The sequence below is a fragment of the Crinia signifera genome, chromosome 1, assembly GCF_055691185.1.
Source record: "Crinia signifera chromosome 1, ASM5569118v1, whole genome shotgun sequence".
Taxonomy (NCBI): domain Eukaryota; kingdom Metazoa; phylum Chordata; class Amphibia; order Anura; family Myobatrachidae; genus Crinia; species Crinia signifera.
Window position 1 is genome coordinate 198,452,469 of NC_139217.1, and position 26,624 is coordinate 198,479,092.

Consider the following 26,624-nt stretch of genomic DNA (forward strand, 5'->3'; position numbering starts at 1 on the left):
AAGCGAGTTTTCTCCCCTGGCTCTCCCCAGCTCTGAGACCAGCTACGATACACGATGTCCCATGTGTTAAAGCTATCCTCACCACATGGGATAAACTTAACAAAAGGAGGGGTCTGGCGCCCTATCCATCCCCGATGACTCCCCTTTGGCGACACCCCCATTTTCAACTGGGTTGTATGAGTAGTTATATGCACCCATGGGTCGCACGTGGGATTACACGATTTCTACACATATTGGGTGATTTCGCCCCTCAGAACTTCTCAGATTTATGTGAGAAGTACAAATTGGAGACAACACACAGCTTTGAATATATGCAATTGAAAAGTTTTATCCAAACTTCCTATAAAACACAAAAACCGAGGCCAATGACAACGTTTGAGCAACTATAACCCTGAACGTGTAGGAGCCATTTCTGTTCTCTACTCTGTATTAAATGCCCAACCTGACCAACACAAAGAATCTTTTGAAAGGGCCTGGGAAACGGATCTGGGGATTAATATAGAGGAAGAAGATTGGGCAGATATTAGACGACGGGTAGCTAAAACTTCTATTAACACAAATATCAAAGAAAACTCTTTTAAGATTTACTCGCGCTGGTACCTGGTCCCTGAGAAATTACATTCTATTTTTCCAACAACTCCAGACCTCTGCTGGCGGAATTGTGGAAATAAGGGCACCTTTATACACATTTGGTGGGAATGCCCTCTGATTTCTGCATATCGGGATGAGGTCCTATCTCTGGTCAGCAATGTGATAAACTTCACGTACCCTAAAGAGCCGATACACATTTTATTGTACAAGCCACTGAGCGGGTTACCTAAGCCCCAGGATAAACTCTGTCTCCATATTTTTAACGCAGCTAAACTCCTCATTGCTACACAGTGGAAACAACCTTCTGCTCCTCCGATGCCAGCTTTAATAAATAAAATTTGGTCCTTAGCATCAATGGAATATATTACCGCTCTTCTCCACGATAGAGTGACCAAATACCATGGTATCTGGGGTCCCTGGTTTTCTCATTTCCATAGACAACTCCCTGGTGTGGTATGATTACTTCTCTAAGTGCATATCTGTAACCAATGTTATTCTGGTACTATTTTATTTTTTATTAACTAAATTTGCGACTCAGTAGTTGTCAATCACAAACCCCCCCCCCCCACCCCTTTTTTTTTTTTTACTGTTTAGACAAAATGGACATGGTTTCAAGTGTGATTTTTATTGTCATGACTATGCATACAGAAATACACTGGTTTTGTACTCTGTTATTGATATAATAATATACATGCATACTGTACCGAAACGTTTTCAATGTTAACCTTTCCTATGGTGTATATAATTAAAGAGATTTAAAAAAACAAACTAAAATATAGCTTAGTAAACTTCTGTCAGGAGGAGACATAACACATTTGCCTCCAGCCTAGGTCAGTAAGGAGCTTATTGGCTGGACATTTATCTCTCTTTATCACGCTTGCATTTATCTCTTGTTAAGGCTTAATACATCTGCCCCAATGAACCTTACCCCACCTCTCCTAGGGCCTTATTCTGGTCCGGTCGGCCAAACGTACGTACGGTCCGTATCACCGTACGTTTCCCGCACACGGACGGTGAGCGTAAAGTCCACCCAGAAACCATCCGCATACGGACGGTCACAAACACCGACAAAGGGGAGTGGCGTACACTTGTGTGTACGCCACCGCACATGGATGGATCTCCTCTTAGACACCGATAACTGGCGTTTACGGACGTCTTTCGGCCGTTTTCCCACCGACATCTTGCGGCTATCTGAGCGTACGCCACCGTGCACGGACGGGTCTCGCCTGTTTTCAATGGAAAACTCAGCGTATGTCACCGATCGTGAGAGTGAGCGTACGTGCGTGCACGGTGGCATACCCTTCACATATATGGCCCTTCTAATCTAGCCTTTCAACTATGATTAAGGTAATTAAATGAATTATTCTAATTGTTAATCAATTATTGTTTTCTATTACCTCAATTGTCTACCTTAATGAACAGCCTAATAAAAATACATTTTACCCCTCCTTACATGTACATTTATTATGTTGTAATGTTGCATTTTAATCACTATCTATGTGTCCCCACATTGCTGTTACTTTTAAATAAAGTTATGTTGGTGTTACAGTGAAAACGTTGACACATGTCGACTTTTGTAGATTGAGTGTCCTGCTGTTTAAAGTATATACAAACACTTACTGAATGTGTGTAGATGGTTATAACCTAACTACCTTGGCATATATAAGCAGGTGTTAAAATGAATCTAACATAAAACTAAACCAACCTTTACATGTAGAGAAGTGAAGAAAGATATGCTTCCAATGTGTTTGAGGGCTGTGTGTGGCTTGCAGGTAGTGAAATCATGATTTTCACTTAATAGGCTGCAGCATTGCTTATTACATTCAGGTGTAGTAATCAGCGTTAATTAGCACACCCAGGCGTCCGCTCTCATGCGGTATCTCTAGGGGTGGTCTGGAGGTATCGTTGGCGTCCGCCTGTTTTCTGTCCAAAATGCACGGTGCGTTGGCCGATCGAGCGGTTTTAGCACCGTACATTTTTGGTGCACACCCCCGTGTACGCCCATGTTTACGCCCAGTTTTCCTCATTATTTCGGCCGCACCCCTCAACACGCCCCTATGCCACCCACAATGACCGTGCTCTTGCGGACAGGTTTTTTCGCACGGAAAGACCCGTCAGTGAACATTGTGAAGTCGCCGTGCCTGCGCATTCCGAAAGGTACGTATGCGCAGAACAAAAAAAACCCGATCCGACCGCGTACGGCCCCACCGCACCAACCACAATAAACCCCCTAGTGTGTTATAGGGCTGGGAAATAAAAATCGAAATGCATAGTGGAATGTTTTAGTATTCTCAGTCCAATAGGGCTCATGCAATTTAACGAGGGCTGGCAGTACCACATGTAGTTTCTGGTGACTACGCTTCCACTTCCTGAAGGATGCAGGCGAATAGGCGATATGGCTGTAAATGGTTGCCCCAAACCTAGTTCCATACACTCTACCTACAGACCTACCCCCCATCTCCCCCATTCATGCTGCTAAAAGTGAAGGTGGAATTAAATGTCACCCTCTCTCACAATGTATCTTTGTCACTGTGTATTCATGCCCTTCCCTCCCCCTGATCCTCTTTCCATGCCCCCCGTCTCACCTCATGGCTCCCTCTATTTTTCCCATGCCCGCTCTTCCCATGTCTTTCCCTCTCTCTATCTCCATGTCTCTATCTTTTCATGTCCTTCTACCTGTGCCTCTCTCTCTCCCTGTAGTTCCCTCTCTCCCCCCATGTCTCTCTTCCTGTGTATCTTTCCATTTGTGCCTCCCCATTCCTATCTATCCCCAGATCTCCCTCTTTATACACTTGTCTCTCTCTAGCTCCACCATCTCTCTCCCCCATTTCTCTTTCTTCCCATCTCTCTCTCTCACTATCCTCTCAAATATCTTAAAATCCTGCATGTATTTGTGAATATGCCCCCTGGAAATCACCACAACTGCTACCGATAGGGTGGGGCCACTGTGCATTGCTTTGACCAAGGGCCTATACTGCCGTTAATATGGCTCTGGTCACGCTGCTCTCCCGCAAGCCCATTCTCCTGAAAGTCTGTATTTACAGACTGTGCCAGCTTGCTTTGTGCCGCAGTGCATGAGGTGAGGATGTAGGCAGGCTGACTGCTGGGTCCACATGGACTTGCAGTTCAGATGGCCCAAGTCAGTAGGTGTACATTTTATGAGGAGAATCTGTAAGGGACACTACTATTGTGTGCATTATGTTTAATGGGAACTACTACTGTTGGTAGTATGTATATACTACTATGGACATTATGGCCCTTATTCTGGTTCACTCACAAAGGCAAATTCCTTCTCAAATGGACAAAACCATGTGCATGGCAGGTGGGGCAGATGTAACTTGTGCAGAGAGATTTCGATTTGAGTGTGGTTTTACTTCAAAGTGAGATCTATATTGCAGTGTAAAAATAAAGCAGTCAGTATTTACCCTGCACAGAAACAAAATAAATCACCCAAATGTAACTCTCTCTGCACATGTTACATTTGCCCCCCTGCAGTGCACATGGTTTTGTCCATTTGAGAAGGAATTTGCCTTTGCGAGTGAACCAGAACCTATGTGTAATGGGCAGTAATAATATGAGCATTGTGTAAGGGTTATTATTACTATGGGCATTGTGTATAAGGGGCACTATTGTGTAGCTTAACATGTATAAATACTGTGTGGAGTAATATCTATAATGAGTACTACTGAGTGGTGTAATGTCTATAAGGGACACTACTATGTGGTGTAATATGAATCAGTGTAACGTGCACCTGTGTAGCATGCACCTTAGCCCCACACAGTTCCTTTGAGTGATTGGAGGGAGGACTCATAATTATAGTTTCCAAGTGGGCACCAAATACCTTGCTCAATTACCCCACAGTAATTTACCATGGCTAATTGATTCATCTCTATATGATTTAACGTAGATGCCTTTCCCTGGGAACTGTTGTATGCAATTGGTTTTTCCAGACCACTTCCACTCACCTACACCCATCTGCCACTATTAACTGTTGTTTGGATCCATTGATTACAAAACAGACAGAAACTCTGGTAAACATATGTATATAAAACATTCCTCTGAGCTCCAGCTAGGATGAGGCCCACTTTAATAAAAATCTACCTACTGTAGGTGGCAAGTCTTAAGCACTTGTATTAGTTCAGCAACTGTGTAACTACAAGTTCCTGCATGTCATCCTCATTGTGATGCTGGTCCCCACACTCACATTTAGTCCGAAAAAAGTATTAAATACAAGTGTATTGAGTGGTTTTTTTTCTATTTGTCTTTTCCTTTTGTTATGGCATTTTCCCTAGCTACTATATAGAGGAGAATGTATTTTGTTGTCCCTACTGAACGTACAGAATGTACTGAGGTAAAGGGCCAGATGTGTGATGCCTAGCACTAGTATGATCATATGCATAAATAATATATTTTATACTTACTGTAAAATACAGTTCAAGGCTTTCCACATCATCTTCAGTAGCCAGGAGGATCTGCATACTTCTACAAAATGGATACAGTTTCTGCATATTTTATACAAACAAGTGTCTATAGGTTACAACTTTTAGAAATATGCATTAAGGAAGTGTCCTACAATGAAATTGCTGTACATCAGAATATCATGCAAAGTTAATGGTAACATTATTGAATTTAATGCTGGTTCCTTGAAGATGCATGCATTGTGTTTACACTCAGGGCCATTGAGACATCATCAACAGGGCCCAGGGAAGCGTGGTGACACCCCCTTAAAATAAATCAGTGTTAGATACTATACAAAGTTTCCCTTAGCAACTAGTCTGGGCCCCTGCTGGGCCCCTCCAACAGCCCTAGGCCTGGGCAATTAGTACCTACTCCCAGCCCCCTAGCTATGCCCCTGTTTACAGTACTTCCATTTTGGAGCAAACTGTATCATGCATGTTGCTGAAGGAAAGTCCCTGAAAATACATATCTTAGAAAAATCTCACTAAGGGCCTTATTCTGCTTGGTGCGGTCCGTTCCGAATTCTTTCGTAAATGACCGAACGCCACGCTGTGCGGACATTCTAAGAACACCCGCCCACATGTCGTCCGCATCCGTTCGGACGGACTCTCTAAGAAGAGGAAGTGTTTTCCAAATGTGCGTGTGCGGTGGGAACACAAAGATTGTGCACGGTCTTACAGGGTCCGAACGTACGGGAAGCTGGCCATATGCTCCGATTCGGTGTATTTCCGCAAACCTCACTACCGAATGCCTAGCACATGAATAAGTGCTCTCTGCAAACTGAAACTTGCTTATGGACACCGCATATTTCATGCGTGTTGGTTCGTTTGCAGTCGGTGTCATGTCCGAATGCACGCCTACCACAGTTCGTGCACTCCCTCGTGTACGCCCACATTTACGCCCAGTTTTGCCCACTTTGAAACCGCGCCCTTGTGTAGGGCCGAATGACGCCCATATTACGCCCATATTTCCCGAATCAATTCGGTGCACATTTCTGGACGGTATTGGTAAGAACAAGTGCGGAGACACTACGTTGCACATGTGCATTGCGTTGCCTACGCATGCGCAGACGGCTAAAATGCACCCTCCGAAAGAATTCGGAACGGACTGCACCAAGCAGAATAAGGCCCTATGTGTGCCTATTGGAGATTACAGTGAATACTATCCCAAACATACTACAGCCCTTTCCCATTTAATATTGGACTTTTGTGCATATTGGCTCTAGATTTAATAAAGGAATTTTTGGATTGTATTCCACGTGGCTGTTATCATGGATAGCATTACCTGTCTACCTTAATACAGTATTACAGGTAAATACCAACATAAAAGAAAATCTTGCCTACTGTAAATGTATCATACATATTGGAATTATTTGGACAATACAAATTGTATTTATACTTTTTAAAAATTATGGAGTGGCTTTAGAAGTGTTACCATACCAAAAGGTACCCAAGCAGATGTTATATTATAATACAATATATATCGCAATCTGTCTGTCTATAACATCTCTAAAGTGTTTTTAAGGATGTTGGTTAGGTAAGTCTTACCTTCCCATGGTAGGTTGTAGCTCCTTCAAGTCATCTATTGTTGTTTTTTTGCCCAGAAGCTTTTTAAAAAAGGCTAATGGAAAGGGCATATACATAACAATCCCATTGTAAATTGCCAACCCACATAAAATACCATAGTAATAATACTTTTTCTTCTCTGCTGACACCTACAACAGACAACAAAACCATGCATCACAATCAATGAATAATAGTTTTTCCCTGGTAAAAGCACATGACAGCAGTTATACATGGATCCAGTCCAGGTATTGTTTAAGGTAAAAAAATCAACTGCAGTCAAGTTGATTAGTAGCACCTGTGAGCTTGGTTCCTGAGGACATGTAAGACTCTCCTGACACTGGAAAAGCTGGCAAGGCGATAGTCTGTCGGGTCTGGGATTACAGTAGGAGCAGGGCCGTCTTTTCATATGGGCTTAATGGGCACTTGCCCAGGGGCCCCATGTGTATAAGGGCCCTATGCTGATAGCTGAGGATCCCCTTTTTCCAGGGATACCAGAATTTTGAAAATTGGCCCTGGGGAACTGGAGATATCCAACTTCAAAGCAGCAGTCCACATCCAACCTGTTAATTGCAATTCCCAGTCATATTTCTCAGGTTCTCTCTGACTTAGAGTTTTTCTGAGAGTATATTCCAAAAGCTGGGACTCTCTCCTTTCTGTCAACACTAGCGGCTTGTCTCTATCATGCCCAGAACCAGAGATATCAGACTTCCAGCAGCTGGTCCCTGCTCCAGCTCCATACATCTGGTGTACAGTTTTATATTTTTGTCAATGGATTGCTCTGGCTCCTGATCTCTGATCCCCAAGTTCCCAGCACCTCCTTAAAGTTGGGACTCTAGGTTTTTATACTATTGAAGGCTAAGAAATCTATTTCCAGATAATGGTGATATCTGCAGTCAAACAAGCTGCCCTTCCACCGGAAAATGAGGAATATTAAGCCCTCTCCATTATCCAACCCTCCCCTGCGTATAAAACACCCCCTACCTCACTGGAAGTCATTTACAAGGGATCCTTCATTCAGCTCAGTGCCCCCTTCCACACGTTAGTGTTCTCCCTCCCACCACCTGTGCAGTAAAGGAGTAATTAGCAGAAGTTACTGCTCCAGGTCCTACATGTTGAATGGAAGATAGAGCACCCCCTGCCACCCGTGGGACATCAAAGCTGCTGCTGATAGCACTCCCCACCCTTAGGAGGGGAGAATGGGTAAGGGCCCCAGTGCATTGCTTTGCCCAGGGGCCCACACTGCTGTTAAGACGGCCCTGAGTAGGAGTCATTGGATTGTTAACTAGGAACATTTATCAGACCATAGAGATACAGTGCCATGCTGTAACATGCCGTGAACTGCTGTAATTCATGTGAATGTCCTAACTGCTGGAAGAAATAAATGACCTGTTTGAACATTTACCTGGTCTATGTGATCCTTGTCACACAATGCAAAGAGTAATTCCAAGTTTTAAAACAGCAGTCTGCCCCCTTGCTAGATCTTCTCAAATTATTTTGGGACCCTACCAAACAGTAAAAATGATCACAGGATTTCAGAAAGTTACTGCAAAATGGCCCTCAAATGTGTGGTCAGCAGACCGTACATGTATATAGGATTGCAAGTGAAGTGACTACTAATGCGGCGGTGAGGCAGTGGGTAATGGGGGATGGAAGATGGGGACAAGGGGATGGAAGAGGGAAGCAGAGGGGGTTTACCTCTGATCTCTAAAGGGACCTACAAATGGGGCGATTACAGGGCATTTTCTAAGCGATCTCACTAGATTGCTTAGAAAGTGCAACTACATCGCTCCGTGTGTAGGGCCATAGTAAGAGCGATGCACAGCTCCATGCATCGTTATGCCTGGTGATTAATATCCAGCAGGCTGGATAAACCTAGTTGATCACCGGACAGACAGCGCTGTGTGCTGAGCGATCTGTCAGGGCCAGTGTTCTCCGCTGACACATCGCTGTGTTCTGTGTGATCTTGCTAAACGTTCTGAGTGATCTAGCATCACTCAGAACGCTGAGAAGATCTCCCCGTGTGTAGGCCCCTTAAGTCATTCCTTGGATCACTGGCTGAGAGATCAGAACAGGCATTATAGCCTGATGGTTAGCAACATGGAGTCGCAACCACATGCTGAGATGGTTGGGACCCACAGTTTGAGAACCACTGTCCTACTCAATCCTTCTGCAACCAGTTAACTGCTATGAATATATCTATACACTATCCTGGGCATCCTAATTATAGGCAGGGTTCTAGTATTGCTTTGAGACTACTGTATGTATAGAAACTGTTTACATGCTGTGTGTGCTTTTGTGCAGATTTACAACTTGCCCTAGCTTTTGCTAACAGAAGATGACTACTTTACTGGTCAATAGCAACATTTTTTAAGAGAAAATACACAAAACGACTTCATTTTTCATTATCACAATTACAATTTAAAGACAGAAACATACCTGGCTTGGAAACCAAACTGGTAACAATGGCTCGGAACACGTGAAAAGTCCATAATCAGGATGGACCATTTTCTCAGCCACAAGGAGGAAGAACTCTGCTATGGCAGCTCTGGGATCAGCTCCAGTCTCACCGTGAAATTCCACCTGTGAGACAAAGTGGTCTATTTACTAAGCCATGAATGTACAGTAGAAAGTGAACTGAGATAAAGTACCAGACAATCAGCTCCCAACTATCATATTACAGGCGGTTAGGAGCTGATTGAATGATACAGTACTTTATTTTCATCCACTTTTTCTCCAACCAAGGCTTAGTAAATAGTAAATAGATGTAACGTTCTCCTGCCCATATGTGTGTATTCACTGAACGCATACTACAGTATTCTCAGACTTTTTTTACTACATTGTAAGCTCTCCATTTCTCTTATTTGGTCATATGGGATTGGTTACACGAGTATTCGCATGGCAGAAGAGTGCTGACTTCTACAGAAAATGTACATTCATACTGTTACATTGACATTTGGCATAAACCATTTGGTATTAGACCCTGATACTCAGGAACAAATGCTATACATCTCTTAACCAAGTTTAAAAAAAATGCTGTTATAGTCTTCTAAAGTCATTAACACTTGCTTGTGCTCCCAAGGTTTGGCAAACCTGGTTGAGACCACTGGCTTTATGCCCATAAATCCTTCCATTCACATCATGCAACATATCTCTGTAATCCACAGCATAATTGAAAATAGTTTACAGGTTTTCACTGGCGTATAATCTAAGCTTTTGTCCACTGTTAAAGTTGTATTATATATCTTTAAATAGAAGACATTTAACAGGGTCACTGTAATCATCAATGAAATGATCTTTTAGTATGAGAATGACTTTTTCCCAGGAAGTGAAGATGAGTGGCCATACATCTGAAAGATATTGTACCCAATCATACAATCTCAATTAATTGTAAAATGGATTGTATGCAGATTGTGTGCACATTGTGTGTCCAAAAACCACCAAGGACTGCCGGGGAATTTGGTGGAAATTGGACACAATCATGAGCGCAATCGATCTTAAGATCGATCTTTCTGATGTATGGCCAGCATTACACTTTATGGGTCACGATGCTTTGTCCATTAACTGGTATAACTGGTATAGTAATGTGGGTGCTTACTAACCAAGCAGACCCTATGTGTGTATTGGAAACATTTTGCTTACAGTAAATGTTGTGCAAGGAGAAATAGAAGTTGTATTGCATTCTAAAAATTCTAGAGATAAAATATTACAAGTACATACATTTGAAATTGGCATAAGATAAAAAAGTATACAGTACTTTGTTTATTTACAAACATACCAATGTCTATAAATATTACTTGTGGTTTGTGGGCTTATCTGAGCTGCAAGTGGAATACTGCTAAATGGCACTGATGGTGTTGACCAAAAGTCGTGTACACACACAGGGAATTTCTTCTAAGAGATTTTGACTACAATGTCAATATCGTTTAGAAGGTTTCCTTTGATCGCCCCATGTGTACACAGCGGGCGATAGCGATGCACGGCCCCAGCAGCATCACTATCGCCAGGCCAAATAGACACTACAGACAAGAATATTTTGACTAGACACTTCAGTATCTATTCGACTGTACATAAGGGCTGATGCTGGGGATGGCCGGCATCGACATAGCGATTTTGACTAAGCAAAGTCGCCTAGTCAAAATCGGCCAGCCTCCAGCCAGTTTGTACACCCCTTGAGACCTTCAATTGCTTAAGGGGCATACACATGGGGAGATGTTGCTGAGCAATGGAGATCACACGGAAACGCTCAGCAAGATTGCTCACCACAACAACGCTGCACAGCGATGGGCCAGTTTTCTCCGGAGAGTACATTGGCCCTGACCGGCAATTAACTAGATTTATCTAGCATGCCGGATCTTAACCGCAGGGCGATAGCGAAGTGTGGGCCGCACATAGCTATCGTCCCTAAACATGGAGCCTTTTGGGGCAAATCGCCTGTGTGTAGTCAACATTAGTGAGAGACACCTTTACACAGTTTAACCCACACAAATAGGTAAAGTTGTGTGTTGACTTATCATATCAGATTAAAGTCTGATCATGTCAGGTTACATTTGATTTGTATGGGTGGTTGATTGGTCTGGGGGTACCCACATAGCGAGTGTACATAGCAGATTGTTGTAATTTGTAGCTATGGCCCGAGCATGACAAAACTTAAGATCAGCCATCTTTGTTTGCTGTGCTATTAAAGAGAATGCATCTAAAAAGTATGATAATTACAACAACAAGAATTTTCGTGTTAAATGCATTCATTCCAACATGACCCATACCAGGAGGGACAAAATGCTCTGTTCCTGGACTTCCCTGCCAGTGGCCGTTGCAGTGGTGAGGCTGCAGCACAGACCACAAATTAAATAGGGGAGAGACCCCAACTGCCAGTGAGTCCCAGACTGTGGTGTTTGGCAGTGAATTTAGGTAGCAGTAGGGGGCTCCTCTATTTGAATTTTGGACTATGCTGCGCACCTCTGCCAGTGCAAAGAAATCCAGGAACAGAGCATTTTCTCCCTCCTGGAATTTTGGAAGGTATGTAAATTAAATAAAAAAAAAAACAGTCACATTTAAAGTATACATGCTTCACCTTATTTCCTCCTTTGTGATAACATAACATTTACTAAGAGAACATCCACAACTAGTCTAGAAAAGTTAATTTCGAATTTTCGTCAAATTGGACATGCTATTAAAGTAGTGACAGGTAAAATCATTTTACCAATAACTCCTTTTTGAGATCACAATCTTCTACAATGCTGAGTTTATGCAGGGTATCTTCCAAGAGATTCTGACGGCTGATTTTGAGATGTAAGAGAGGTATTCTGGGATTATTATCACTGCTGTGATTCATTCTGTTCAGCATAAGCATTTGGCTGGCTTGCAGTTTTGCTTCCTAATAAAAAAAGATAGGCCTTAAATGAGACACTACAGAAACTACACTACACTACAGACACTAAGGTATTCTCTAGAACATTACATCAAGGTTGCCTACTTTTGAAAAGCAGTTTCAGGGAGATTTTATATGCTGAGGGGGCGTGTCATATTCCACCCAAGAGGCGTGTCTAGTGACACCTATGGGCATGCCTATTTTAACCTTGAATGTACCCAGTTCCCCCCTGACTGTGCCCTGTGTGACCCTGACTGTGGTCTGTGCCCCCCTGACTGTGCCCTATGCCACTCTGACTTTTTAACCTAGGTAATAGGGTTAATTATTCCTCTTCCCCTGCCCCTTCCCCACATACTCAAAAAAGTATTCTGTCTCCCCCCTCCACACTGCTGAAGCAGCATCATAAAAATATTTAATCTCCCCCTGCTTCTTGGAGATCCTTCCTTCTCTCCCCTCTCCAGGCTTCCATGCTGCTGTAGCTTCATAAAAATTGATTATCTCCCCCTGCTTCACTATTGTTCGTCCCCCCCACCACCCCCTCCTCACTGCTTCCCCAAAAAATGTATGAAGCAGCAGGGAGAGAAAAAAAAATGATAAGCAGAAGAGGGGACAGACAGCGCCTGAGTGAGGAACCCTTTTAAACAAGTGCAGGGAGAGAAGTCTCAGTGAAGAAGTCTCATGAGCAGTGGAGGAAGCAAGCTCAGCAGCCAGTCTCCACGACCTCCCACCAGTCAATCTCACCCACTGCTGCTGATCCCACTCCCTGTGCTGCCCTGCCTGTCACTGCATAGTGTGACATAATTCTTTATGTTGCAGAGAGACCACTCACCGATAATCCCTCCGGCAGCCGCTCCTGAGGCCGCTCCGCCTCCTACTCTCCGTGCTGAAGTTCTGAAGTTTTCATTGGTATTATTGTGTGGTAAAGGTTTGCGCAGGAGTGCCTATTCACTCTAACCATTGTACATTCACTTGGGTATTTGTGTAGTTATACCCCAGACTGTCTGGGGTATAACTACACAAATACCCAAGTGAATGTACAGACACCCAGCAGCAACCTACCCCCCCCCCCCCTTACCACCCACCCATAGCGCAGTAGTCAACCCCCCTTTTTGCAACAGTTCCTACTCTCCGTGCTGCGCTGCCTGCCGCTAAGTAGTGGGTAGTAGCTGCTGCTGTGGACAGCGCTACCCACAGAACCCCGCGGCGGCCAGCATATAATAGAACAGCCACACTTCAGAGCCCGTCCCCGGCCTTTTCGTGACACGCGCATGCGTAGTCACATGGTTCTCGGAAAAGCTTGAAAAACCGGGAGAATCACGTGTATTTCCATGAGACCGGGAGAGACAAGCAAAAAGCGGGAGACTCCCGCAAAATCCGGGAGGGTAGGCAAGTATGCATTACATAAAGGTATGAAGTATAACACTCAGAGGGGTCAGTCCAATTAGCAGTGCGAGTTATTGTGGCCACACTTACACTACTGCTAGACTCACACAGTTTTGTCTGCCGCCCTGCAGGGTAGCGCACAAAAATCTTTAAGGGTTTATTTACCTAGATGGGAGTTATATTGAAGATGGGATGCTGCCCAAAGCAACCAATCAGAATCTACTTATTTAGCACCATCTGCAAGATAACAAATAGAGGGCCAGCTTCTCTAAACTTCAAAAGTTGGAAGAAATGTTGTGAGACTCCGCATCTTATGCACACATATGAATTTCTGAATCTGCAGTGATATGTTGTGCTGTGGCCTTTAGGCTTCATTCAGGTTTCATTTATTAGTTGCCTCTTAACATATTTTCAATTTGCTTTTTTTTTTTTCAAGAATAATTTTTTATGTTACTTCTGAAATGTTACTTCTGAAATGCAGAAAGGGTTAGCGAAGAAAAAAAAATAATAATAAAGGAAAGAAGAAGGGGAATAAAAAAAAAAAAAGTGGAGGAAAAAATCTGGAATAAAAAAATATTGTAAATTATGGGGGTATTCAATGTAAATGAATACCCCTTAGAAGACATTGCAAGAAATGTCAATAGAGAATAATGGCACAAATGCAGCACTGGCTGGTGGGCTAATCAGAGCTTGTGTACCGGCAGCCTCTTTGATTGGCTAACGGCACACAAGCTCTGATTGGCTCAAAAGCCGGTGCAGCGTTTTAATTGGCCGCCGGCATCCTGCATTGAAGAAGAAGCAGGCAGCACAGCGGGGGGTGGGGGGGGGGGGAATTCGGGAAAATGAGCTGCCTGGGCCTCTGGGACAGCTGAGGTCTCAGAATCAGGAGGCCCTGATAATGGATTCCAATCAGTGATCCCCGGGTAGGTGAGCATAATCAGCGGTAAAATAATGTTCAAAAATCTCACCCAAATACAAATAAATAAGTCGCTTACATAACCACAACCACGTAACAGAGGAAGAGGGGAAAAAATGTAGTCTGGTTGGAACCAATTTCCATCTAGAGTAGATTTTCTAAGAGTTCCCTTTGACTGAACAAGAGATATATTACTTTGCACATTTTTTCTAATAATATTCCTTGAATCCTTACCTGGGGGCTGCCCCAAATCCTGTTTACAACTACACGATTAAGGATAAGAATCCTTGGTACGACAATCATTTTATTGGACATTGTCGTACTTCGCTTTTTTTATTATTTTAGACTACTTGGGAGAACAGATGGAAATACATGTTTCCATGATAATCTTTCAATACTGGAAGAATAAAAATATTCTAGTGGACACGATTAGTGTCATTGACCTTTGTAGGGATGGAGGGGATTGGTGTGTGCAGCACGAGATACTGTAGCATCTTATGTGTACAGAAATTACAATTTGGACATGATGGTGCTGTCCCACCAATGATAATAAAAACTTACATTCTTCTTCAGTGAAGCATCAAAGTGTAAATACTGAACCTTGGTGGCAAATGTGAGGATAAATGGAAATCGACAAAATATTTCTGGAAGGGCACCTTGTTCAGTCTCCTGTACATGAGAAAGACAGAGAATGGTTTCTACAAAATCAGGGCCACAAAAATCACTAACATATACAACATTAGATATTGTTGTAATTCTGTATATTAGTATGAGGAACTCATCCGAGATTGTTTGTATCACAGGGTGTCTCCTGTGGTAAAGGCTAATCACACACCTGTCCCTGTCCCTTTAAATAGCATTCACCAATATTACCACCAAAAAAAATAAAGAGACAGCCTTAGTGACTACTACCATATACTACAAACAGCATTAGTGACCGCCATATACTACAGACAGCATTAGTGACCGCCATATACTACAGACAGCATTAGTGACCACCATATACTACAGACAGCATTAGTGACTACCATATACTACAGACAGCATTAGTGACTACCATATACTACAGACAGCATTAGTGACTACCATATACTACAGACAGCATTAGTGACTACCATATACTATAGACAGCATTAGTGACTACAATATACTACAGACAGCCTTAGTGACTGCCATATACTACAGACAGCCTTAGTGACTACTACCATATACTACAAACAGCATTAGTGTCTGCCATATACTACAAACAGCATTAGTGACCGCCATATACTACAGACAGCATTAGTGACCGCCATATACTTCAGACAGCATTAGTGACCACCATATACTACAGACAGCATTAGTGACTACCATATACTACAGACAGCATTAGTGACTACCATATACTACAGACAGCATTAGTGACTACCATATACTACAGACAGCATTAGTGACTACCATATACTACAGACAGCATTAGCGACCACCATATACTACAGACAGTATTAGCGACCACCATATACTACAGACAGCATTAGCGACTACCATATACTACAGACAGCATTAGCGACTACCATATACTACAGACAGCATTAGTGACTACCATATACTACAGACAGCATTAGTGACCACCATATACTACAGACAGCATTAGTGACCACCATATACTACAGACAGCATTAGTGACCACCATATACTACGCAGCGTACACGGTGCACACTGACTGCCCACAATATATATACATTGCTGCACACTACCCACCAATGTATCTATTTTTATATGCCCATTGCCCACCAATATATATTTTTATATGCCCACTGCCTAGCAATGTATATATTTTTTATATGCCCACTGATGTATAGATTTTTATATGCCCACTGCTCACCAATATTTATATGCCCACTGCCAACAATGTATATTTATTTAAACACCACTGCCCACCAATGTTTATTAATAATAGGCGGTAACATATACAGAACATTGCTGGACTGCACCAGTAATTTATACGTTACCACCTATTATTAATAAACATTGGTGGGCAGTGGTGTTTAAATATACATTGGTAGCAGTGGATGTATAAATAATATATATACACATTGGTGGTGTATAAAAATATACACATTAGTGGGCAGCGGTGGGTATATAAAAATAAACACATTGGTGGGCAGTGAGCGGTGGGCACACATTCCCTCCCCACCCCCTCCCCGGGCACTTTCAATGCATTTTTACCTTGGGGCCCGGGGTCAGACAGGGACTCAAGGTGGCAGGCAGTGCCGCAGCTCCTCTCTCCATATGCAGCAGCAAGTCTCCTGACAGTGCTGCCGCTGCGCTGCTCTTTGGGTGTCACAGTTAGGGCTTCCTTTCTTGAGTCACAGTGGCTGGCTTCTCATTAGAGGATCATCAGATGATGTGACTGTGCAGTGAGTGCGCAGTCACAATGTGCTGCCGCCGGGAACTCGGAGGCAGGCAGGCAGTGGGCTAAATCTGGCGCCGCGACAGACAGTGAAGGGGGTAAGAGTGACTAACATGCTGCTGGGGAGAGTTGCCCGGGCCCCTACCCTCTGTCAGAGCGGCGAGGCCCGGGACTCAAGTACACCAAGACCCCCCCGGTCGGTGGCCCTGGACAGCATTATTAACTACTATATACTATGAAAAGCATTAGTGTTTGCCATATACTACAGACAGCATTAGTGACTACCATATACTACAGACAGCATTAGTGACTACCATATACTACAGGCAGCATTAGTGACTACCTTATACTACAGGCAGCATTAGTGACTACCATATACTACAAACAGCATTAGTGTCTGCCATATACTACAGACAGCATTAGCGATCACCATATACTACAGACAGCATTAGTGAACACCATATACTATAAACAGCATTAGCGATCACCATATACTACAGACAGCATTAGTGAACACCATATACTATAAACAGCCTTAGCGATCACCATATACTACAGACAGCATTAGTGACTACCAAATACCACAAACAGCATTAACAATCACCATATAATACAAGCAGCAATAATGACTGCCATATACGCCATATGAGGGAGTTTGCTAGACTAATGTGGGAGAGAGGGAGATTGCTGCTATTTCAGGGAGTCTCCTGCAGAATGCAGGAGGGTAGGCAAGTATGATCTAATATTATCTGACCTCATATAAACATATAACAGTCCTGCTTCTGTAATGCACCAGTGCCCCAAAGTTATTCATTATTATTGTGCAAACAGCTGATTTACTCACAGACATCTGCTGCCATAAACGCCAGTTGTTAAGGTCCGCCGGGATGATGATTAGATTGGAGACTCCAGGAACGCAGAAGAAAGGGATGGGTATTTTATAACCGGCTTTCATATTTGCCTGCATCCGAGAAAAGTAGAGAAAACCTTTGGATGAATTTACTGTTCAATCTGTTCAAATACTGTAATATAGAAAATAGACATTTGTGATTCTGTGACAGGAAGAGTCCTTAAGCTGGATAAATGCTGCCGGTCTGACAAATGCTGCAATTCAACTATAGCAATTACTGGTGTGCACCTGTACACAGAGCAAATCCTAGCTCAGTGAGTGCTTCCCTCAGATCTCTTCAAAGGGTCAGAAATCAGACAACAGGCCTGAGTCAGAAGTGGAAGCAGTTGCAGGTGCAACTGCATCTTTTTGAGTGACTGCAACCTTAAAGGTGCGTACACACGGGGGCGATTTTGTCCAAAATCGCGGGAAATATGGTCGCTGAGCGACCATATTGCCCGCAATGGGAGTGTGCACCGGCGATATATCGCCGGGTGCGCGCTCCCGTTTTTGCCCCTGTGGTGATCGCTGGTCGCAGGAACATGCTCCTGCGACCAGGTGATTACCACTGCCGGGCTCCCCCCGGCAGTTTCTTTTTCATCAGCGAGAAACTGAGCAATATATTGCTCAGCCATATATTGCTCAGCAATATATGGCTGAGCAATATATCTCCCCCGTGTGTACACAGCATTAGGTGCATACACACGGGGGGAGATATATTGCTTGCAATATATGGCTGAGCAATATATTGCTCAGTGTCTCCTTTTCATCAGCGACCAGAGATGGTCGCTGATGAAAAGGAACCTCTGCTGGTGGAGCCGCAGAGGTAATTAGCTGGTCCAGCGATTACAATGGGGCAGAAAACGGGAGCGCGCACCCGGCGATTTATCGCTGGGGCACACTTCCATCACTGGCAATATGGTCGCCTGCGACCATATTCCTAGCGATTATAGCCTATATCGCCCCCGTGTGTACACAGCATTATGGGAATGCCACAGCCAATGAAACTTGTACAGGGACACCTACTAGCTGCAGTGCCAATTTCCTGATTTGCGTATTAAGATGCACCATTGGACTCACTACAGTTGTATCATACCTCCCAACATGACCCTCTCAACACATTGCTCTGCTCCTGCACCTTCCTCTTAATATATGATTGCTATCATCTGTGGTGAAGCACCTTTCTTATCACTTAAACCCCGTACACACGGGGGAGATCTATTGCTCAGTTTCTCCTTTTCATCAGTGATCAGAGATGGTCGCTGATGAAAAAGAAACTGCCGGGGGGAGCCCGGCAGTGGTAATCAGCTGGTTGCAGGAGCATGTTCCTGCGACCAGCGATCACTACAGGGGTAAAAACAGGAGTGCGCACCCGGCAATATATCGCCGGTGCACACTCCCATCGCGGGCTCCCATCGCGGGCAACATGGTCGCTTAGCGACCATATTTCCCGCGATATTACACAAAATTGCCCCTGTGTGTACGCACCTCAAATCTGTTCAACACAGATGAAGGTAATCATACATTAAGAGTAAAGACTAGGATCAGAGCATTGTATCCCTCCAGGAGAGGGTCATGCTGGGAGGTACTGTATGTTGTACTGTCAAACATTGCACCAGCCCTGTGGAAGGGCAGATTGTCTGTCTGAATACAGCTGCCAAAATCAGTGCAACTGTGGAAAAAGCCTGTATCTGGACAACCACCCCCATGTTACCACCCAGAAATCATGGGGGTTGGGGCTGTTACCTTCCCATCGAAATTGTTTTTCTCTGCCTTAATATTTGTTCTGCTGACAGTAATCATAGGCTCTACTTGCGTCTGATGCCAAAACTTTTCCCACTTCTGAATCAGGCCCTCATTTTGATTGACTCAGAAAGCTGCGAAGCTCGCAGCTTGCTGAGTCCCAGAGGGTCCACCCTGCCACGCCGAATCGCTGTGCCCCGCCACCGTATCCCCTTGTAATCATGCGAGGGGATGTGTCATGAAGACACATCCCCTCGCATGTGCCCGCTGCCGGAGATATCATTCAATGATTGCCAACCACATACCTCCCAACTGTCACGATTACAGCGGGACAGTCCCGATTTTCGGGTCCTGTCCCACCCGAGGCAGGCATTGTCCCACTGCGGGGGGTGGCAGTTGGGAGACCCCCCCAATCTAATAGAATAGACGCTGTGCGCATGTGCACAGCGTCTATTCTCGTGTGAAAATGAGGTTGCGGCTAATTAGCATAAGCCGCGACCTCATTTGCATACGCCCGCCCCCTTTTCGGGCGCTCCCCAACACAGAAGTTGGGAGGTATGCAACCATCAAATGATTTCTCCAAGGCTTGCAAATATGTCAGTGGACATAAGGGCGGGCGGCTGATGACAAGCAACGTCAGCTGCCTGACCATCGGCACTCACAGCATGCCGCCATTTGCATAGGAACGCTCATCGTGTATCCTTGGCTGATTGGGGGTGAAAAATCCAACCTACGTCCTTTCAGAAGACAGCCCTGTACACTGTTCAATAGAACAGGTCTGGACACTGAATCCTCAGGTGCAGAAGCATCCTCTGCCAGTGAAAGAGTCAGATCTAGGGACCCAACATACACTCCCTTTAGGGCAGGCATGTCCAAAGTCAGGCCCGGGGGCCAATTGCGGCCCATGCTGTCATTTCAAGTGGCACGCAGCCTCCAGCTGGAAGCAGGCAGAGCATCAGATGTGGGAAGCACAGACAGCACAGGAGCACTAAAGGTGGGCCCCCGGCGAGCGCGCCTTTACCTTGCTGTCTGCTGCAGTGAGGAGGTGCCAGCCACCGCAGTCAGATGTGTATGGCGTCCTACCCCTGTTGCTTTCATCGTATATCACCCTACTCCACAATCACAGTGAAATCATTGTTTGGGGAGGGGGGCAGCATGGGGGAAGCTTGCTCCCGTAACATGCAGAGCAGAGGAGGGTCAGGCATCTCCTGTCCTTGCAGTGCCTGCTTTGTCTCTCCTGCCTCTTTCTCACACAAGGGGCTGGGAAACATACAGAGAAGGGAGGGGGCAGAGTGGGGGACATACAGTGAAGGAGGGTCAGGCTGGGGGACATACAGTGAATGGAGGCAGTGATGGCCATTCAGAGAAGGGGGGCAGGCTGGGGGACAGAGTGAATGGCTGCAGAGTGGGGAACATACAGTGAATGGGTGCAGGCTGGGGGAAATACAGTGGAGGGGTAGGTTGGGGGACATAGAGTGAATGGGGGCAGAGTGGGGGACCATTCTGATGTGATTAATGAGTCAAAGAATGTCAGGCTGAATGGTCGGCCCCCACACATTTACACTTCACCAAATCTGGCCCTCGTCGCAAAAAGTTTGGACACCCCTGCTTTAGGGGCTTGGACCCGAGACCATTCCATGCTATCAGGTGAAAACACACGAGGAGGAGGAAGCAGAATGAGAGGACGAGGCATAAAAAACAGTTATCAGCCAACCCGCCACCCAAAGAAGTAGTGTTTAATTTGTCTACTAGAACCCTGAGTCAAGTGGAAATCCAAGTCTTGTCCAAAGGATTACATTTTGTCCCTACAAATAAACCAGACCCGTTTATGATAAAAGTCAAACCATTAAAACTCATACCTCAATTGAAACTGTGGGAGTATTTTCAGGATAAACAGACGGCACAGGTGAAGTCACAACCTCGATTGTTCCCGGACAAATTGAGGAAAAAAATCTAAATTTGAGCCTGTCTCGCTCAATCTGTCTATTAAAACTTTCAGCAGACTTCTAGAACAAGATATCAATAAAGCTTTAATGCAACCTTCCATCGGACATTCCAATTTTATCTCTGCTGAATGGAAAGCAGTTAAAACCTTAAGTGGTGACCAGAATATTGTCATAAGACAAGCCGATAAAGGCGGTGGCATAGTTGTCCAAAACACCTGCAATTACGTTGCAGAATTGGATCACCAGCTCAGCGACACCGAGACGTATGCCCCTTTATCCAAAGATCCTACTGTGGACTACAAAAATGAATTGGACAAAATACTTCATCTTGCATGTCTTTCTTCAGTCATCGACAACCTTACTAAAGAAGCGCTCACCACACACCATCCAATAACCCCATTATTGTACTCTTTGCCCAAAATCCACAAAAATTCCCAAAACCCCCCTGGACGTCCGATTATATCGGCAAGGGGGTCAATATATCAATGTGTATCCATTTACCTGGACTCATTCCTGCAGCCATGCATCCAGACGGAGAGCGCTTACCTTAAGGACACAAATTCCTTGTTAACCAAACTGTTAACCAAACGGTCACATCTATCGTGCCCAGGACACATTCCTCAGGCACCTTCGGTGCCTGAGGAATGTGTCCTGGGCACGATAGATGTGACCATCCTGAATACCTGCATCCCTCACGATGCAGGTATATCGGTGGTACAATCGCTCATCACCGACAATGATTTATATACAGGTCCCGACATTTTTTACAGCTGTTAAACCTCACATAAAAACTGAATTATTTTTTATTTAATGGTAATTATTATCTACAATTACGCGGCTGTGCGATGGGGTCCTCATCGCTAGCAAATGCCTTTATGTTTATTATTGAGAAACAATTATTTTTTACCGACCCCATCACCAGGGGAGCATTAATTCTGTACACAAGGTATATCGATGACCTCCCCATCTGTTGGTCAGGAGGGTGGTCACAGGAATTGACAGATCTCATTGAGGGCCACAATAAAACCTTGTCCCCAGTTAAATTCACTTTTACCATCCATCCCACACAAGTTCAATACTTGGACGTTGATTTTAAAATTGTGAACGGTCACTTCGTAACATCGCTGTATTCTAAAACAACATACCGCAATAATATGCTGCTGGCAACTAGTAATCAACCTGTTCCCCTGAAAAAGGGTCTTCCCTACTCACAGATGTTACGTGCTTACAGAATAACCAGTGAGCTGTGCGAGTTGGAGAAAGCCCTAGATTTGATGATTCTTAAATTTGTTGAACGCGGATATAGCAGGACTGACCTTGAATGTAAAATTTTAGCTTTACCTAAACCAGATCATTTGTCAACCAAGGCAGACAAAAGTAAAGACAAATTGATTTGGGTTAACGCGTATCATCAGAAAAGTTCTGTCATTAGTCCTATTGGCCGATCGTAAGGTCGGATCCAATGTTGTCATCTTTGCAAAATAAATCTACCATGTGTGCCTATACCAGGGGCCGCAATATACGTGACCTTCTGGTAAAAAATGATGTAGTTTACCCGCCCAGCACAGCAACTTTTTTAGGTAAACCAAAAACTGGTTGTTTTAAATGCTGCGGATGCACCACCTGCAATTTCATGGTTGCAGGTGATGCTTTTTACCATCCATATTCTGGAAAAAAAATTCTTGATCCGGCACCGTGTTACTTGTTCTACTAGATTTGTCATCTATTTAAACTCTTGTCCTTGTGGCAGACATTATGTGGGCAACACAGACTGCACCCTTAAGGAGGGCAGCAGCTCACAGGTCTGCTATCAAGGCATCTTTGAACATGGGGAACAGTGAGCAGCCGGTTGCGCAATATTTCGCGCAGGCTCGCCACGCTATTTCATCACTGCGTTATCGCATTATCGAACATATCCCACCCCTTAAACGTGGTGGGGATAGATCGTTACAATTGCTCCGTGCTGAAAGTAGGTGGATTCACCATTTAGACACCCTAGCGCCTAGGGGTCTGAACGAAAATTTGGGATCATCTTGTTTTATGTAATAACTTCTTACAGTTCATCAGATGTCAGTCTGTGATAACCTTGAAGTTGCATTAGTTTGCCGTGTTTACTATGATGCCGTTGTTACAAAAGAGTTCGGCTAATTATATACCTTGGTTACACATTGTATTTGTTCATTGGTTGGTTTGTATCATGTGACACAGGCGATCTTTGTCAGGAACCAGTCTGTTTTGTTTTCTGTCAGTTTCTGTTTGGCATTTTGACTCACTGGTGACCTCCAGTGGTAGGTCTGTTGCCATTACAGCCCTGTGTTCTTTGAGCTATTATTCACAGGCTGTGAGGTATTAGCTCGTTAATCATGAGCAGCCTGGAGATTCACCAGCTGTTTCAATCACCTGAGGCCTTTATAAGCCATGCTCTCCTGGGGATCTGTGCCAGTGATAGCTTGCTGTTAGCTGCAGATATACTGCTCTCTGGTCCTAGGTCCTGCTCCTGTTCCATTCAGTCTGGATTCTGTCGGAGTCCTTCTCACTTCAGTCTGGGTACTTTTTTCAGCTTGTCCTGTGTCGTCTGGGTCCAGTCAAGTGTCCTATCCTGCTGCAGTCTGGATCAATTATCATTGTCCCCTTGCTGTCCTAGTCCAGGGACCTCCAGCCGTGGTGCAGCCATTGTCCAGCTGCCGTCTCACTGCGGTCACTGTGCAGCCGTAGTCCAGCCGTTATCCAGCCGCCCGATTGCTGCGGTCAGTGTCCAGTCTTGGGCCGGTCACGTAAGTGCTCCAGTGGAGCCTGGTTCCTTATTCTTTATTCCTACGGGCAAGCGGCCCTTCCTCCTTAGTTATAATCATTATTATCCTGGTTCTGCTCTCCGTGGTTCGGAGAGGCCCACAACTGTGGGTTTACGTCTGTTTTGGGGTACCGTCACTTTAAGAGTACTATTTTTATGTTGGCGTGTGTTTGGTTTGGTGGCACCCTATTGTTGCTTTGTTCTGGTGTTTGCGACTCGGTCGCGCTGTCCCGTCCTTGGCCTGGTGCCGGTTAGTCAGGGGTTTTTTCAGGTAGGCCCGTTAGTTAGATCTGCCTTTTGAGATACCCCCTGGCGATCGCTCACCCCTTGTCACCACATAACACCTGGCTGCATCGGGGTCGGAGCAGGCTTAACCGGCTCCTTCGAACGCGGCGGCTACAGGCGAAGCCTAGCACTACCGCAGGGGTATTCCATCTGCCCGGGGGACTCAACAGAGTCAGTGTAGGGTTTCGCTGTGGCCGTTCTAAACAGCGGTCCCAGCTGCGGGCTCACGCCTGACCTTTTTCCTCCTGCCAGCTGTCGTATCACCCAGAGCCCAGGCGAAAACCATAACATTATCACTGGCCATACCGATATATGCATGTGTTCACAGTAGTCATAGGTATACATGCATATATAAAATTTTGTTTCAAGGTGATTTGGGTGTTTTTGATTGGTTGCGGGACTTATAGATTTGTCCATATTAAGATTTTTTTTTTCCTTCCCGCATTTTGCCCGTTACAGGGTTTTGCTTTATTTAGCTTGCCCAGTTGGTCTTGTCTGTTTGTTTCATTGCTGTACTTAATCATGCAGGCCTTGCAAGCTTCCTTGATGGCCTTAAATACGGCCTTTACAGAATTAAAACCTGAGCGGGTTAAGGGTCTACAGCAGTCATTTCTGCAATTGCAAGATCTGTTAACCCAAATTTTCCTGGATCTGTCTGAGGTTTTTGGGGCTCAACCAGCTCCTAGGGAGACCCTGGCTAAGGGGGTAGTCGGTCAAACTTCAGATCAGGAGATTCAGAAGGGACATAGAAGTTTTTTAAGGCCAAGGCTCACACCAGAAGAGCGGCGACGGCGTAAAAACTTTAACCTATGTCTGTATTGTGGGGAATCAGGCCACTTTCTCCAGTATTGCGAATTGCGCAGACCTGGTGGTGGTACCGGGAAGGATTTTCCTCAATCCAAGTGGTATCAGGAGGTTACATCTATACCTGTCTCCTCTAAGCAGGAGGAACCTGACCACACCCCCCACATACGTAGCGCTCCGACTTACAACTGGGGTCCTAGGACTAGAGCGCCCCATGTTGTGGTACGGAATCAGACGGGAATGTGGAATTCATCCACAAAGATTCCAGACAGAAAGACGTTGGATGCTAGTCTTCCAGTCAGGGAGCTCAACGTTCTTTCAATGTTGGAGTTGCTAAGTCCTGTAGAGGAGTCTCAGGTTTTTCCCTCAAAAGGGGCTTCAAGTGGCATAATCCCAGAGGGGGTCCTTGAAACAGTCGCCCCTAAGAGGGTCTTGGGGAACTTAACCCCACATGGAGTTATGGAGGTCATTGCTCCTGATGAGGCCTTGGGAGGCATAACTCCGAAAAAAGAATCCCTGACATCAGTCTCAGCCGGGATTTCTAGTGACATCTTCCCCGATCTTGGGGTTCTCGGTGTTGCCTCTGAGGCTGTGGATCCAGGAGTCCCGGTCTCCTTAGGCGAGTCCGATGCCGGGGGCTCATCTAGCGGCAAGGGCGCTTGGGGCTCATTGAACGTTTGTGGTGCTCGAGGTCAGTCGAGCCAATTTGATGCCCAAGGCCCGCCGGGCGTGTCTGATGATACTCCTAACACTCCATACTTCGATGGAGATTTGGCCCAGCTCCGACCAATTGCTCAGCAATTCCTCGCTAAAATGGACTTCTCACATAATATGAAGATAACTCCTTCTTCTGCTGTCCGTAATCTCTTATCATGCTTTAGAGGAAGAGCTTTGGAGTGGGTTAAACCTCTCATAGAGGCTGACGATCCCATCCTAAGGGATCTTCCGGGTTTCCTAAAAACCGTGCGGAAAGTGTTCAGCCCAAAGGCCGTAGCCCTGAGTGGGGGCCCAAAGGCCGTAGCCCCGAGTGGGGGCCCAAAGGCCGTAGCCCCGAGTGGGGGCCCAAAGGCCGTAGCCCCGAGTGGGGGCCCAAAGGCCGTAGCCCCGAGTGGGGGCCCAAAGGCCGTAGCCCCGAGTGGGGGCCCAAAGGCCGTAGCCCCGAGTGGGGGCCCAAAGGCCGTAGCCCCGAGTGGGGGCCCAAAAGTCTGTTTCGCCCCAGAAGGTGGGCAAGTCTGTTTCGCCCCAGAAGGTGGGCAAGTCTGTTTCGCCCCAGAAGGGGGGCAAGTCTGTTTCGCCCCAGAAGGGGGGCAAGTCTGTTTCGCCCCAGAAGGGGGGCAAGTCTGTTTCGCCCCAGAAGGGGGGCAAGTCTGTCTCGCCCCAGAAGGGGGGCAAGTCTGTCTCGCCCCAGAAGGGGGGCAAGTCTGTCTCGCCCCAGAAGGGGGGCAAGTCTGTCTCGCCCCAGAAGGGGGGCAAGTCTGTCTCGCCCCAGAAGG

General features: G+C 45.3%; 1 protein-coding gene across 3 annotated transcripts in view; it reads right to left on the reverse strand.

Moving 5' to 3' along the window:
* LOC146066743 (putative E3 ubiquitin-protein ligase HERC6) overlaps nucleotides 1-26,624 on the reverse strand; it is a 437,857-nt gene that overhangs the window by 349,219 nt on the left and 62,014 nt on the right. For all 3 annotated transcript variants that reach the window (XM_083179134.1, XM_083179133.1, XM_083179132.1), the window contains exons 14-19: nucleotides 17,518-17,634; nucleotides 14,843-14,950; nucleotides 11,815-11,988; nucleotides 9,051-9,194; nucleotides 6,597-6,763; nucleotides 5,013-5,073 (exon numbers count right to left, since the gene is read on the reverse strand). In XM_083179134.1, the coding sequence (XP_083035260.1) occupies nucleotides 5,013-5,073; nucleotides 6,597-6,763; nucleotides 9,051-9,194; nucleotides 11,815-11,988; nucleotides 14,843-14,950; nucleotides 17,518-17,634 (771 nt within the window). The remainder of the gene's footprint in view (nucleotides 1-5,012; nucleotides 5,074-6,596; nucleotides 6,764-9,050; nucleotides 9,195-11,814; nucleotides 11,989-14,842; nucleotides 14,951-17,517; nucleotides 17,635-26,624) is intronic.